The following is a 13,826-nucleotide window of genomic DNA, read 5'->3' as shown; positions in this document are numbered from 1 at the left end:
TATGTTTAGAACTACTTCTTTATTAGACAAAATCATAAACTAAAAGTTCCCAGCTTCTTACAATGTTGGAAGTCTTAAAAGGACCTGAGCTACTAAATATGGTCCAAGTTGCTTAAAATTAATTCTCAAACAATATTATTCTAAAGTCATACTTATTATGAAAACCTCAATTTTTATAGCTATAAAAATACCATCAAGTTGAAAATCTTTATTTTGCTAAGAAATACAAATAGAATTAATACAATGGTACACATGTTCTGTGGTTTCTAAACATCTCACCATCAATGGTTTCTGTGACAGGCTGTTGTCCTTCATAGTTCAGATGCCTGATATTTTGTGAAAGCTCAACTTTTCTTCCTTTCTACCCACCAAATTAGTCTTTTCAGAAGTCTTTTGTGTGTGTGTGAGAGTACTGGGGTTTGAACTCAGGGCCTTGCGCTTGCTAGCCAAAAGCTCTACCACGTGAGTCACACCACCAGCCCTTTTCAGAAGTCTTGCCGGATGTTTTCTTTGTTTGCCTCTCCGTGTTGCTGCTTAATTTGATAGATTTCATTTTCCAGTTGCACAATAGTCCGTTCAATCTCATAATTCTTACTGACCAGAGATACCCAGCTAGAAAAGGAAAAAAAATTTTTAAAAAGAAAAAGGAAAAATTACTCAAAGTAAAATTTCTTTTATAAGATTTTATTTTAAGTGTATATACAGTTTCACTCAAGGCCATAACACTTTTAGCTTTCCATTAAAAAATAAAAAATGAGGCACAATTGTGAGAAAGTAGTTTGAAGGGTACATAGGAACTCTATATAATATCTTACAATGCACGTGAATATAGTTTGTCTCAAGATAAGAAGTTTAATAAAAAGTAAGCAGAAACAGAAAACAGAATTAGTAAAACAGAAGTAACAGGAAAGAGTAATGGAAGATAGCATGGGACTAAGAGAAAAGAAAAGGAAAAAAAAGGGCAGAAACAATTGTTACGGGAAAATGGTAGTAAAGCCAGGTGCCAGTGGCTCACACCTGCAATCCTAGCTACTTGAAAGGCTGAGACCAGGAAGATCGCAGTTGGAGGCCAGCCCAGGCAAACAGTTCACAAGATCCCATCTCTGAAATAACCAGAGCAAAATGGACTGGAGGAGTGGCTCAAGCTATAGAAAGCCTGCTTTTCATGCGTGAAGGCCCAAATTCAAACCCTAATTCCACCAAAAAAGTGGAGAAAATTCTAGAACGTCTAAAAAAAACAAAGCTAGAGATTTAAGAAAGTTTCCTTTTCCCCTAAAAACATCTTAACAACTGATGTCAAGGAAAACAACTTAACAATTCTTTTTGGTGGTACTGAGGTTTGAACACGGCCTCAAGCCTGCTAGGCAGGCACTCTACTACTTGAGCCACTCCACCAACTCAAGGAAAACAACTTAAAAAGAAACATCAGCCTAAAGAAAAATGTGAAGAGGCATGGCTCAAGTGGTAGAATGCCTGCTTTGAAAGTGCAAAGCCCTGAGTTCAAACCCCAGGCCCACAAAAACACAAATGTAAAAGGATATATGAGAATGCTAACATGGTGTTCATGGATGTGGAGATGAAGGGAGGGTGAAAAAGGTGAATGAAGTGCATGAAGGGAAGAAGGATAGGGAAACAGGGAAAAAAAAAAAAAAAAGTGGAGTGGCTCAAGTGGTAAGAACATCTGCCAAGCAAGTGTGAGGCCCTGAGTTCAAACCCCAGTGCTGCCAAAAACACAAAAACAAAAAACAAAATTCATGGCTGTATTTATGGATTTTTTTTTTTTTTTTTGAGACAGGGTCTCACTATGTAGCCCAGGCTGGCCTTGAATTTGCAATCCTTTCTCAGTCTCCCAAGTGCTGGGATTACAGTTGTGCACCACCACCCCCAGTTTATATTTAGGGATTTGTATAAATTACATACATATGTATGTTGGGTACTGGTGGCTCAAACCTGTAATCCTAGGTACTCAGGAAGCAGAGATCAGGAGGACTGAGGTTTGAAGCCAGCTCAGGCAGATAGTTCTCAAGACCCTATCTTGAAAATAACCCATCACAAAAAAAAAAAAAAAAAAGGCTGGTGGAGTGGGTCAAGGTGTAGTCCTGACTTAAAAGCCATACCACACATACACACACAAAACAACACATATAACATATATATAAAATGTATAAACAAAGATTAAAAAAGCTAGGTACAAATTTTTTAAGCAAAGGATGGAAATTCCTTCCCTACAAGATTAATAAACAAAAGACACTTATTTCTGTTTAAAAACAGACATGAGGATGTAGCTCAGTGCAGAGTGCCCATTTAGAATGTTTAAGGCTCTGGGTTCAATCCCAAGTACTGACAAGAACAATAAATAAATAAATAAAGTAAAAAGATTGGAATATAGGAAGATTCTATTAAGAACCACAAATACTGGACTCAAAACATAGTGCTGTTAAGACCAGGATCACTTAGCAGTGATTCAATCTCTGTTTTTAATTCTCCAGCTGCTTTCTATGCCTCACGTCAGAAAGGTCAGATTCAGAAAACAGCAATTCTTTGACACCCGGGGCATCCCACCTGAACACTGACTGAGTCTTACTGATCCTGATCCTAGAAGGGGCTAAGCAATTTCAAACATGATGGCATTAGAGACACTCACTTTGACTCCATTTCTCTCAATTTAGATCCAGCTGTGAGTTGCATGTTCTTTCGCTGCCAGTTTAAATCTTGGATATGCTTCCTGTAAAAAGTTATTTGTACAACCCAACTACATTTTAACATAAGACTAAAATCAACAGAAATAAAATCAATACGAGAGACTATCTTTAATCTCTTTAGAAGAATAAATACATAGTTAGACTAATTTAGGAATTAAATTTAATTCTTTTCAATTACAATTTTCATAAAACATGCTTATTGTGGAAAATAAAAAACACACTCAAACATGCACATACATCACAAATGAAAAATCCCCCTCCCATGCATTTCTCCTTCCTGGTAACTACTGTTGAATTTTTGGTGGATGCTGTGGCTTGAAAATGGTTTGTCCCCTCCAAAGCTCACGCTGGAGTTTAACTGCCATTGTGAGGTATTGAGTCGATGGAAGCTTAATATAACTATGGTGGTTAGAGGTGGGCCTCTGGGAAGTGCTTAGCAGTAGATAAGATTATCAGGGTGAAGCCCCAATGAAGAAATACCGGTGGCTTTATAATAAGAGTAAGAGAATGGAACACACACATGTGCAGTCTAGTCTCCCTGCCTCTTGCCATGTGATCCCCTGCACCACTATGGGACTCTGCCAGCAAGGTCATCTCAACAGATACAGTCCCTTGACCTTGAACCTCCAGAACTGTAAGGAAAAATAAGCCTCTTTTGTTTAAAACTTACCCAGTCTGTGGTATGATGATCTTAGCAACAGAAAACGGACTAAGAGGCTTTCCAGATTCTTTCCTATATGTGCATGTGTATGAAGAGTTATGTGTGTTATCCTGCAATGTTCCCCCCTTTAAATGTGTCTTTTCTGTTTGCGGACTTGCAAGTATAAATGGCCTGGTAGAGATGTTTTCAGACTTCAAGCCTATTTCTCCTTCACTCAGGTAGGGCAAATTCAGTGCCAGATGCTGGACAAAGAGTGGATCAAAAATATCAGTGAATCCCATTAATTTGTACAATTATTATGTGTTAATAAACTTTTAAAGAGGCCAGTCTACTATTTAAGAAAAGCAAAACCAAATTAAACAAAAAACCTCAAAATAAACGCAATTTCTTGCATTGCAATTGGATACATTAAAGTATATTTGGGGCTGCATGCTGCCTGGCCATCTGGCCCCTTCAGCCAGCAATGTGCCAACCGTCAGCTGAGGAGACCCTCAAACCGAGGAGCTCGCTGGCTCTAAAGTGTACCAAGTCTGGTTCCTCTAGCATTGTCACTATGAAGAAGGTGGTGCAGCAGCTCTGACTCTAAGCCAGCCTGAACCTCATGCAGGTTTCCCAGGCAGTTGCAGACTTGGAACAATTCTGCTTATAGAATGCTTAACATGACTCCCTGTTGACTGAAGTTATTTTCAAGTACAAATCCCTTCAGACACAGAAACTCTGTTTCCTTTTTTCTGTTTTGTTTGTTTTGTGATAGGGTCTCACTATGTAGTCCGGGCTGGCCTTGAACTTATGATCCTCCTGCCCCAGCCTCTGGAGTGATAGAATTACAGGCATGTACCACAATGCACAGCCAGTCTGTTCTTTCTGTAGTCAAATGAATCTCTGAGCAGTTTCCCAAACCACTTCTCATGAACCAGTGAATATCCAAGAGTTAAGTCTGAAGCCTGTACAAAAGCTTCCCTTTGACACATGTGCCACAATACACAAACTTGTACTTTAGTAAGCCCTTAACATCCACCTCTCTGAATTTTTATGAATTTCTATTTCACAAGAGCAATTGTTATATATACCCAGGCAGCAGCATACAATAATATACTCAGTATTACTTTTTCCTCCCACCCTATTAAGGGTTCAATTCGACTTTTTAAAAATAGAAAAAGTCATTTACCTTAACTTCTGAAGTTCTTTCTGTGCATGTTCAATCATATGAACTAGATTTCTAAAGAAGAGAAACAAAGTCAGACCAAGAGAATTAAGAAGTAGCAATTAAAAATAAATTAACTAGTTCATACAAAGTCACATTTTTCTGCTAAAATAGTAAATATTGAGTAAATATTGAGTAATCCAAAAATATTAATCAAATTCCGTTTACCGATACTTTGATCTTCAATACTTACATCACTTCTTTCTGTCACCACTTTTCTCTTTTGCAGGGAAGACAGCATCCCACTAAGCTGCCCAGGTTGGCTTCAAACTTCAGAGCTCAAGACACCCTCCTGTCTATCCCTTCCAAATAGCTGAGACCTCAGGCATGCCCCACCACACCAAGCTTGTCATGACTTCTTTTCATAAAGATGAAAAATATCTGATACAGCCCTATTTTTTTTTTTTTTTTGCAGTATAAGGGTTTGAACTCAGGACCTTGTGCTTGCTAGGCAGGCACGCTTTGTCCTTTTATATCTGTATTTCTGTATCTACATTAATCTTGTCATTCTCTCCTTGTATCTACTGCTAACTGGAGAGAGGGAAGGAAAAAAAACCATTGCAAAAGGCTGGAGATTCAGGTATCAGTTCCAGTCAGCTCCAACTAGCACAGGGGAAAAAGATCAGTAAAGTACCATGCAATTACTATCCGTAGAAGTGATTCAATAGATTTCAATGTCTCTTTCAAGTTTAAACAGCTTTATTGAGACATTCAAATGCCATATCAATTTCCTCTCATGACATCTTGAGGGTCCATTTGAACAACTTCTGGCCCTATTGTGCTACTGCTCCAGATCCAATATTGATTGTTTCTTTCTTCTTCCTCTTCTTTTTTTAATTTGCAGTGCTGGGCATTAAACCCAGGTCCTCTCACGTGTGTGTCCTGGCTTTGTGTCATTTTCTGCTGCTCAGTGAGTTACTCTCATTTCTTCTGACTGGCTTTCCCTCAGCTCATCTCATTTTCTTTTCTTCTCTCTCTCTCTCTCAGTAGTGGGGCTTAAACTCAGGGCCTCACACTTGCTAGGCAGACTCCCTACTACTTGAGCCACTCCACCAGCCCTCATCTCTTTCTATGGCTTCAATATCACTCCATGTTAAGGACTATCAATTTTAGTGCTCTATACCTGACTTCTGACCACTAAAAAGGATCTTTCCTTTGAAGTGCCTCTCCTTGAAAGTTTAACGTGTAGTCTTCTCCCTGTTCTGTTATCTCTCCTAAATTTTCTTTGATAAAATACAATATACCTTCCGCAGAGAAGCATCCACTGGGTTTGGAGGAGGCAAAACATATCAGGACAATGTTCAGTAGTGAAGAGTACTACATGATTAAATGGAACAAGTGATGTGCACTGCAGGCAGAATTTCAATCAGGGAAGACAAGTAAAGATAAGTTAGCAGACTAGAAAGCAATGTTCTTTTCAATTTAGTGGTTCTTCCTGTGTTCTCCGTTCATACAACTTTTTTTTTTTTTTTTTTTTTGGTGACAGGGTTTTGGTAGGCCTTGAACTTGAGATTCTCCTGCCTCAGTCACCTCAGCACTGGGATTAAAGCTGTGTGCCACAATGCTTGGTTTCGTTGGTCTTCTCTAAACACTCATATCTCACTCTTGTATTTTTCTGTGGTGTGAGGAATCAAACCCAGGGCCTTGGACATGCTAGGCAAAAACTCTACCACTGAGCCACAGCCTCAGCCTACAGCTTATAGGCCACAGCAAACAAAGTAGCTCCTGCCCCCATACTGCCAAAAAATGAAGTACTGGTCACTTGGTGTGGTTGTCTCCTCAAAGCTAAAGCCTCTTCTTTTCGGTGGCACTGGGGCTTGAACTCAGGGTCTCACGCTTGCTAGGCAAGCATTTTACCACTTGAGCCATGCCAGCCCCATTTTGTGTTGGGTATTTTTGTGATAGAGTCTCATGAACTATTTGCCTAGGGCTGGCCTGAGTAGCTAGGATTACAGGCATGAGACACAAGCGACCAGCGCTAAGACTTCTTGAGAACACAAGAATCATGTTTTTCTACTTTGTGAACTACACTTTTTTGACTTATCTGTTTTTTATTAAATTCTTAATCACTGGGATCCCATTCTTCCTTTTTCCCTCTTACAATATAGTCACAAAAGTTGTTTGTCCTGTAGTCTCCCAAATTCTGGGAGATTTTGCCCACTGGATCATTGTAGGGCCATAAAAATTTTAAATTCTGAAGATGTGAGAAAAAGTATCTATCATTTTGTGGTTTCATTTCATGTAGTTATGTTTCAGGAAACATAGTCTAACAAAGAGTTACATGCAGCCATAAGGTTCAAGTCTTCTTCCTTAAATAACTAATAGAGACTCAGGGGATTTTAGGGTAAAAGGAGCTGCAAAGACAACCACTGAATTTTACAAACTAGCAAGCTAGGGTCTCACTACATTATCCCAAGCTGGCCTTAAATTTTTGATCCTCCTGCAACAACCTACCAAGTTCTGGGACTGCAGAGTGCTAGGATTATAGGCGTGCACCACCATGCCTGGCTCAGCAAAATGTTAATTTATAATTTACAGTTCTGATCCTCATTACTCACACATTCCCTATCTGTGAGTCTGTAGGTTTTGCAATCATCCATGAACACATGCATGCCAGTGATAAATCTGGGTCACTGGGCATGTACATTTCCCAGCTGAGGTTGAGCAAGGATCTGCTCTGTCTTCTTGTTTCAGCTCTCATACAGAGAAGACCGCAAGGTGCAGTTTAATTCCAAGTCTGGCATCTATAAGTGATGCAGCCTGAAGCACAGCAGTTTATACTTTTGAACTTTGTTATCACTTTTATAAAATAAATAAAATCTACCAAGATGAGGGGTCTTTAGGATCTACATGGGGCATGTGTGTAGGTGGATACATATATATACTTCCCCTAGAAGAAATACAGTATTTACTACTTTAGCGCTCAGGGGGACATCAAAGAATACAGCGTGGGTCAGGATCAACTATGTAAACAACCCCACATTAAGGATTACATTCTATCAGGTGGTGATCTAGAAGTCACTCCCCAGAAATAATTTTCTCACAATACTGTACGGTAAATACAGTAGTCAAGTTAGGTCCCCTTAGTGCTTCGAGGTGGGTCTCACAGTAGTTCTGGATCATGATTCTAAGTCATATCCAGTTATATTTAGTTTTATCAAACTGCTGCAACCTGTCTTCCAGGCCTTTAAAAATACTAAAGACAGCTGGATGTGGGAATACAAGCCTATAATCCAGGCACTTGGAAGGCTGAGGCAGGAGAACTGCAAGGAGGCCAACCTGAGCTACACAATGAGTTGCAGGCCACCCTAAGTTACCTAGAAGACCCCGTCTCAAAAACCAAACCAAACCAAAACAAAACAGAAGGGAAGGAGGAAGGAAGCAAGCTTCTTACTCATTATATACTTTCCAGGCATTACATCCATGCTGTGACATTAGTTCCAGATTCTCAATTCGAACTGCCTGATGCTCTAACTGAGCCATAGAGTTGTTTACACATTCTTGCCATGCAGTAATGTCATTTTTCTGACCTGAGGAAGGGGCTGGAAGTTCATATCTGCAATTAAGTAACAAAATAAAATAAAATCACATATCACGACAGGTCTTTATGTCTCCTCTCAACAGAAGACAGAAGAGAAGATGCAGACTTTGCAATAAAAAGAAACCTATCTTACCCTAAGAAATAATAAATTTATAGTAAGATTTAGAGCACTATACAGGAACAAAAAACTTGATTTACTTTAATGCCAAGCTACCTAAATAAGCTATTCACATGAAGAACTGTCATGTTAGCTATACTGAAGTTGATTCAGATCTCTCTCCCACTACAAGACTCTGTTGCAGTGGTACCCTGTACATGTCACCATGACTCCTCGTGAATAAAGAGTCTGCCTCATCATCTTAAAAAAAAAAAAAAACAAAACAAAACACTGAAAAATAACCTATTTTAAGTAAAAAAGTAGGATATTTCTAGAGAGAAAAAGGGGAAGGGACAAAATCATTGTTTGCATTTATACCCCTCTCTATTCTCTCCCTTCACACTGCAAATACACTCTTCATAAGTCTTAACTCATTAGTTACAAATGAAAGTTCCGTTTCTATTTTAGTTCTCTTACCGTTTCATACTGAGCAATTCAATTGGTTGTCGAGCAGCCAGTCTTTCAAATTCATTTCTCATTATGTCAGTCTGATGTATAAATCAGAAAAAGAATTATTTCCAAGATCATAATGATAAAATGAAATTAGTAATCACCAAACAAATAATGAATTTTCTTAAGTATTTACTCTTTATAGTATGCATCATAATGGATCATTCCTCTTCTCCCATTTTTTATTTTTAAGGGTGCTGGGGCTTGAATCCAGGATCTTGCACATGCTAAGAACTTGCTCTACCACTGAGCTACGCTCCCAGCCATCCTCCCAGTTCTCTGGGTTTAATGCACACTAGTATCTGAAGAGCACACACACACTTTGATTCTATACTGTACAATATGTATAAGTACAGTTCACAGAGGAAAGGATTAATCCTAAACCAGCATTCTCCATCTCAGAAGCACAGTACAACTAGCTGGGGCGTTCTGAAGGCATCTCTAGTTCCAGCCATCTCACCCCCTCACATGCTCCCACTCAACTGGTCCAAGGTGGAGTCTGAGTGCGATCATAGCTTTTTTAATTTTTATATTCATGGTGAGAACCCAGGATCTCAAGCATGCTACCAACAGTTTTATCAACAACCTATACCCCCAGCCCACAGATGCACCTGTTTAAGTCTCACATTTTGGTTCTATGTCCTCTGTCCTGAACATTTCCTTCCCTGAGTACAAAGGACCACTTAAATGTAATATTCATTTATAGTAATACTTCAGTTATCCTATGTAATTTCAATTTTCTGAGGACTTCAACTATCCTAATAATCACACTAGAGTAAGCAAAACACCTTTCAAGCCCCATATTCCTGTTTACAAGCTTTACATTAAGCATTTCTCATTGGAGAAGGCTTTCTCACACACAACTCTAAGAAAATGTGATTAGATAGCTTTCTGGAGAAGACTAGGGCATCCTAGCCATACACAGAGAAAAAGAGTTAACAACAAACAATTAGTTAAGAGAGAAACTACAAAAATGCAGCCATGCAACACTGAAGCCTGTTCTTCATATGACCAGTAAGCAATAGAGTTGGAATTTCAACTCTGGAACCTTAGTTCAACTATCTCCAAAGACTGAGCCAGCATTCACAGAACTAAGCTATCAAAAAGAACTCTAGGAACGTTGGGCTCATAGTAGGCATTCATTAAATAAAACTGCCTTGGAAACTCAAGATAGTCATACAGTGAATGCTAAACATTTGGATTCCTACTGCATACCAGGCAGTTAGGCAATGAAGATGACAAAAAAAAAAAGAAGATCCTAGACTCAACTCAGCTTAGATACACCTTCCACAACCATCCAATCTAGAGTAGTTTCCCAGACACAATCATATCACTATTTCAATTTTCTGCATACCATTTATAACAGTCTGGAATTTTTCTGACTTATTTGTGTCAATACCGAAGAATGTAAGTGTTGTTAGGGTATGGACCTTTATCCTGTTCCTTGATACTCAGTACAGATCTTCATAAATAGCTGTTAAATGAATTAAATGCAAGAGTAATTTCAAAGGCAGTATGAAAAGTGGTTAAGGTCTTGGTTAACCAAGACCTTAGTTTCTCTAAGCCACATTTTAACACATAAAAAGGAGAGATAATACATATATAGTTATAAGCCAGGCATGCTGGTACGTGCCTGCTGTCCCAGCTACTTGGTAAACTGAGGTAGGAGGATTCCTTAAGCCCAGGGATTCGAGACCAATCTAGGCAACATGGCAAGACCCTGCTTTATTAAAAATAATAAATAGGGTCTGAGAGTGTAGCTCAGTGGTAGAGTGCTTGCCTAGCAAGCATGAGGCCCAGGGGTCAATCTCCAATAACACACATACACAAAAAAGTTCCATAATTCATAGGGTTCTCTTGAGGACTAAAACTGTGGTCAGTGCACTATTAACACCTATTATTAAGAAAGGGTTAGTCAGACACAGGAGCGCACATCTGTAATCCCAGCTATGCAGGGGCTGGGAGGTGAAAGTACAAAGACCGAGGTCTCAGGCTGGCTGTGGCAGAAGTATGAGACCCTATCTGAACAGTAAACTAAAGGGGGAAAAAGTGGGGATGAGGGGTCTAGAGGTGAAGTTCAAGTAGCAGAATGCTTACGCAAAGCCCTGAGTTCAAACACCAGTACTGCTCCCCTCCAAAAGGAGTTAAATACTCACTATACTAATCATAAAGGTAGGAAGAAAGCATGCTGTATTTAAAACAGAGAGCAAAAACCAGTTAAGGTATCTGAAACCTCAGAAACCAGATCAATAAGAAAGCATTATTGTACTTAGTTCTTAATGGGATAACAATTACACTTAGGTAACAATATTTAGAAGGACATGAGAAAGCTTGGAGCAGTAGCTTATGCCTGGAATTCCAGCTACTAGAGAGGTGAGACTGGGAGATTGCATACGGAGGCCTGCTCAGGCAAAAAGTTAGCAAGACCTCATCTCAATCAGTGAGCTGGGTGAAGTGACATAAACCTATAGTCCCAGCTATCAGCTATGAGGGAAGCTATAGATAAAAAAGATCATGGGCCAAACTGCCCCTAGGGAAAAACTAGAGAAATAACTAAAAGCAAATCAGGGCTGAAGGTGGGGCTCAAGTGGTAGATCATCTGCCTAGCAAGCACACAGACAAGTTCAAACCCCAGTACTGCCCAAAAAAAGAAAAAAAAGGGACAAGAAAACAGTATTTCTAGGAACACCTTTCTTTCACTTAAAAATTAAACATTTTTTCATGTTACTTCAGTATAAATACACGGTAATGCACAGCAATGATTTACCACAAATTTGAAAACGGTCCCAAGAGATTATAATGGAGCTGAAAAATCCCTATTGCCTAGTGACATGGTAACAACATAGCAATGGTGGTGTAAACAAACTTTGGCATTGTCGAACGCACACAATCTTGTACAGTAGTAATAATACTTGCTGATACTAAACAACTCTTACCAATTTACGGTACTTACTACACTATGCTTTTTAACCATAAGTATTTAGTCCTACTTACTTAAAAAAAAAATTAACTTTAGATCATTGTGCTTCCTTTCAGGAGCTGTGGCTCCATCCATCTCATTTACTTCCTTTCTTGACTGCATCAGTAGGTCACCTGTAATGAATGGCCTATGCTATCTAGGATACTATATTGGAGCAATGATGATGTGGACTAGTGATGAGATTATCAGATGATATCCCAGGCGTTAAGCAACAAGTATACTGCCCTTTAATAGCAATCCTTCCATAAATTAACGTTTATATACAATAGGGGGAAAACCGTAACCACGTATAGACTGAAATGTTTAACATAATGTAATAACTTAGAAATTATGTTACATTTCGTTTCGCTGATTCGATCCTACCTAGTATCTTGGGTGCACTCTTAGGTTAAACATTTAAAATAGTGTATTGATAGGGTAAATACTTGGGCTTTGCTACAAAGATCGCCCTCCTGTGGTTCTACACAGCACATGTATAAAGCTTATGTATTAAAAACCCTAGATCACTTGCTGCAGAGTGGTCCTAAGACAGAAGAGGAATCCTTTGAGAATTTACACGTCAACTCTTACCTAAAAAAAAAATGTACACACAAGTTTTTGCGTTAGGAGTTGGCGGAGCTCCAGAAAGTATTTTTCTGGGTCTCGGATTCAAAACTCTAGCTGATTCCTACGTAGTAGCTAAGCAAGCAATAGTTAAACTGGGATTTTAAATTCACCTGTACACAGCTCAAGGCCTCAATTCAAAATGAAAGTCATACTTACTTCAAAAGCAGAGTAGTCTGGGGCGGTCAGGTAGCTCAGGTAGTTCTTAGTAGGTCGGTATCTGCGAGTCTCCTCCTCCACCAGTGCCGCAGCCTAAGAAGGAGAACGTGAGCCAGGGTAGGCAGGGCCTGAATCTGCCTCATGCGGCACTGGGACTGCCAGCGAGAGCAGTCTGCTACACAGACGTCCCGCACTCACCGCTTCCCGCACTCCAGGCGCCTCATAACCTTGATCGAAGTACGGCAGCGCATCCACCACAACCTCTCCGGCCACTAAACCTGTGCCCGCCATTGCGGACAGCTCAAGTACGCCAGCGTTTTCTGCGCAGGCTCAGTTCCGTTTAATTACGCCTGCGCCAGACACTGACGTAATTACGTCCCCTGCGCGTCGACTGTGGCGCATGCTCAGTTGCTATTTCCGAAGGCGCGCTAGCTCGGCCGCTAGGAATTGCCGGGCTATTTCGTTTGGTGAGAATGTGACGTCACGCGCTAACGTTAGCGTAAGATCCCAACTTCCAGTCTTCAGCTTGATGCACTGTGAGCTGCAAGTGACGTGGTAGTGTCGGACCTTTGGGTTCTTCCAGAACATGGAGGCGAGTCCTTTAAAACTTCTGGAGTTGGTCGCAAGATTTGGCCCGAAGAGAGAAGTGGTTTCCGCCTTTTCCTAAACTTCTACTGTGTCGGGTTTCTCTCTTTGTACTTGCTTGCTGTACCCTCACTGTCCTTTCACTCGGCCCCGAGAATGTTAGACAAGTGACGTTATTTCACGGACACTAGAAGTGGGCGCCGATCTCCAATTAAAGCAGCGAAGTTTTAGGGTCTCTATAACAACAGTTTTAACTTTTTTCCCCAAGACGATATTGATAAGTGCCCCACTTTTAAAAGCCCCATCATTTTTCCGTTAAGGAGTATATAAAAGCCAGTCATTTTGCCTTTTGGACTTTCGGTATGTGAAAATCAGCTTAGGCTGTGTCTTTTATGTCAAAGGATTTATTCAGCAACCACCGCTGTTAACAAATGCTACTCCTAACTCCCTTCCCATATGCTCGCTTCATTCCTATACTTTAACTTGGTAAGTTTCTATTAAGAACAAAGTGGTGTTACCGTAAGCTGGACAAAATAACGCTAGATGCCCTGGTTCCGGAGCAAATAACCCAAAAGTTACTGCATCCCTGAACTTTTAAACTTGTCTTTAAAGCCCCCTCCCAGTGTCTTCTTTCCAATTAGCCAACCACGTAGACTGTGAACCCAAAATCTGCCCGATTCAGAGGAGGGGCAGCATTGCATTAGAGATAAAACCCCAGCGGACTCCCCACTGGGTGTGCTTGCTCTTTGTGGGCACCCTTTTGCCTTACCTGTTGGCTTTTGAG

The 13,826-nt window shown here is 40.1% G+C and overlaps 1 protein-coding gene across 2 annotated transcripts; it reads right to left on the bottom strand.

The window, feature by feature from the left end:
• Bcas2 (BCAS2 pre-mRNA processing factor) lies at nt 1-12,814 on the bottom strand. Of its 2 annotated transcripts, none has more exons than XM_020178933.2 (7): nt 12,656-12,814; nt 12,458-12,550; nt 8,683-8,753; nt 7,962-8,123; nt 4,532-4,582; nt 2,645-2,725; nt 1-612 (listed from the first exon to the last, which is right to left on the bottom strand). In XM_020178933.2, the coding sequence occupies exons 1-7, from the start codon at nt 12,746-12,748 to the stop codon at nt 486-488; spliced, it is 678 nt and encodes a 225-aa protein (XP_020034522.1). In that variant the 5' UTR covers nt 12,749-12,814; the 3' UTR covers nt 1-485. The 2 variants fall into 2 exon arrangements, with proteins under 2 accessions (XP_020034522.1, XP_073906803.1); XM_074050702.1 differs by lacking the exon at nt 1-612 and adding an exon at nt 656-1,103.
• Nucleotides 12,815-13,826: the final 1,012 nt, after the last annotated feature.

Source organism: Castor canadensis, chromosome 12 (genome assembly GCF_047511655.1).
Source record: "Castor canadensis chromosome 12, mCasCan1.hap1v2, whole genome shotgun sequence".
NCBI lineage: Eukaryota > Metazoa > Chordata > Mammalia > Rodentia > Castoridae > Castor > Castor canadensis.
Note: the sequence above shows the minus strand (reverse complement) of the source record. Positions and strands in the feature narration are given on the sequence as shown.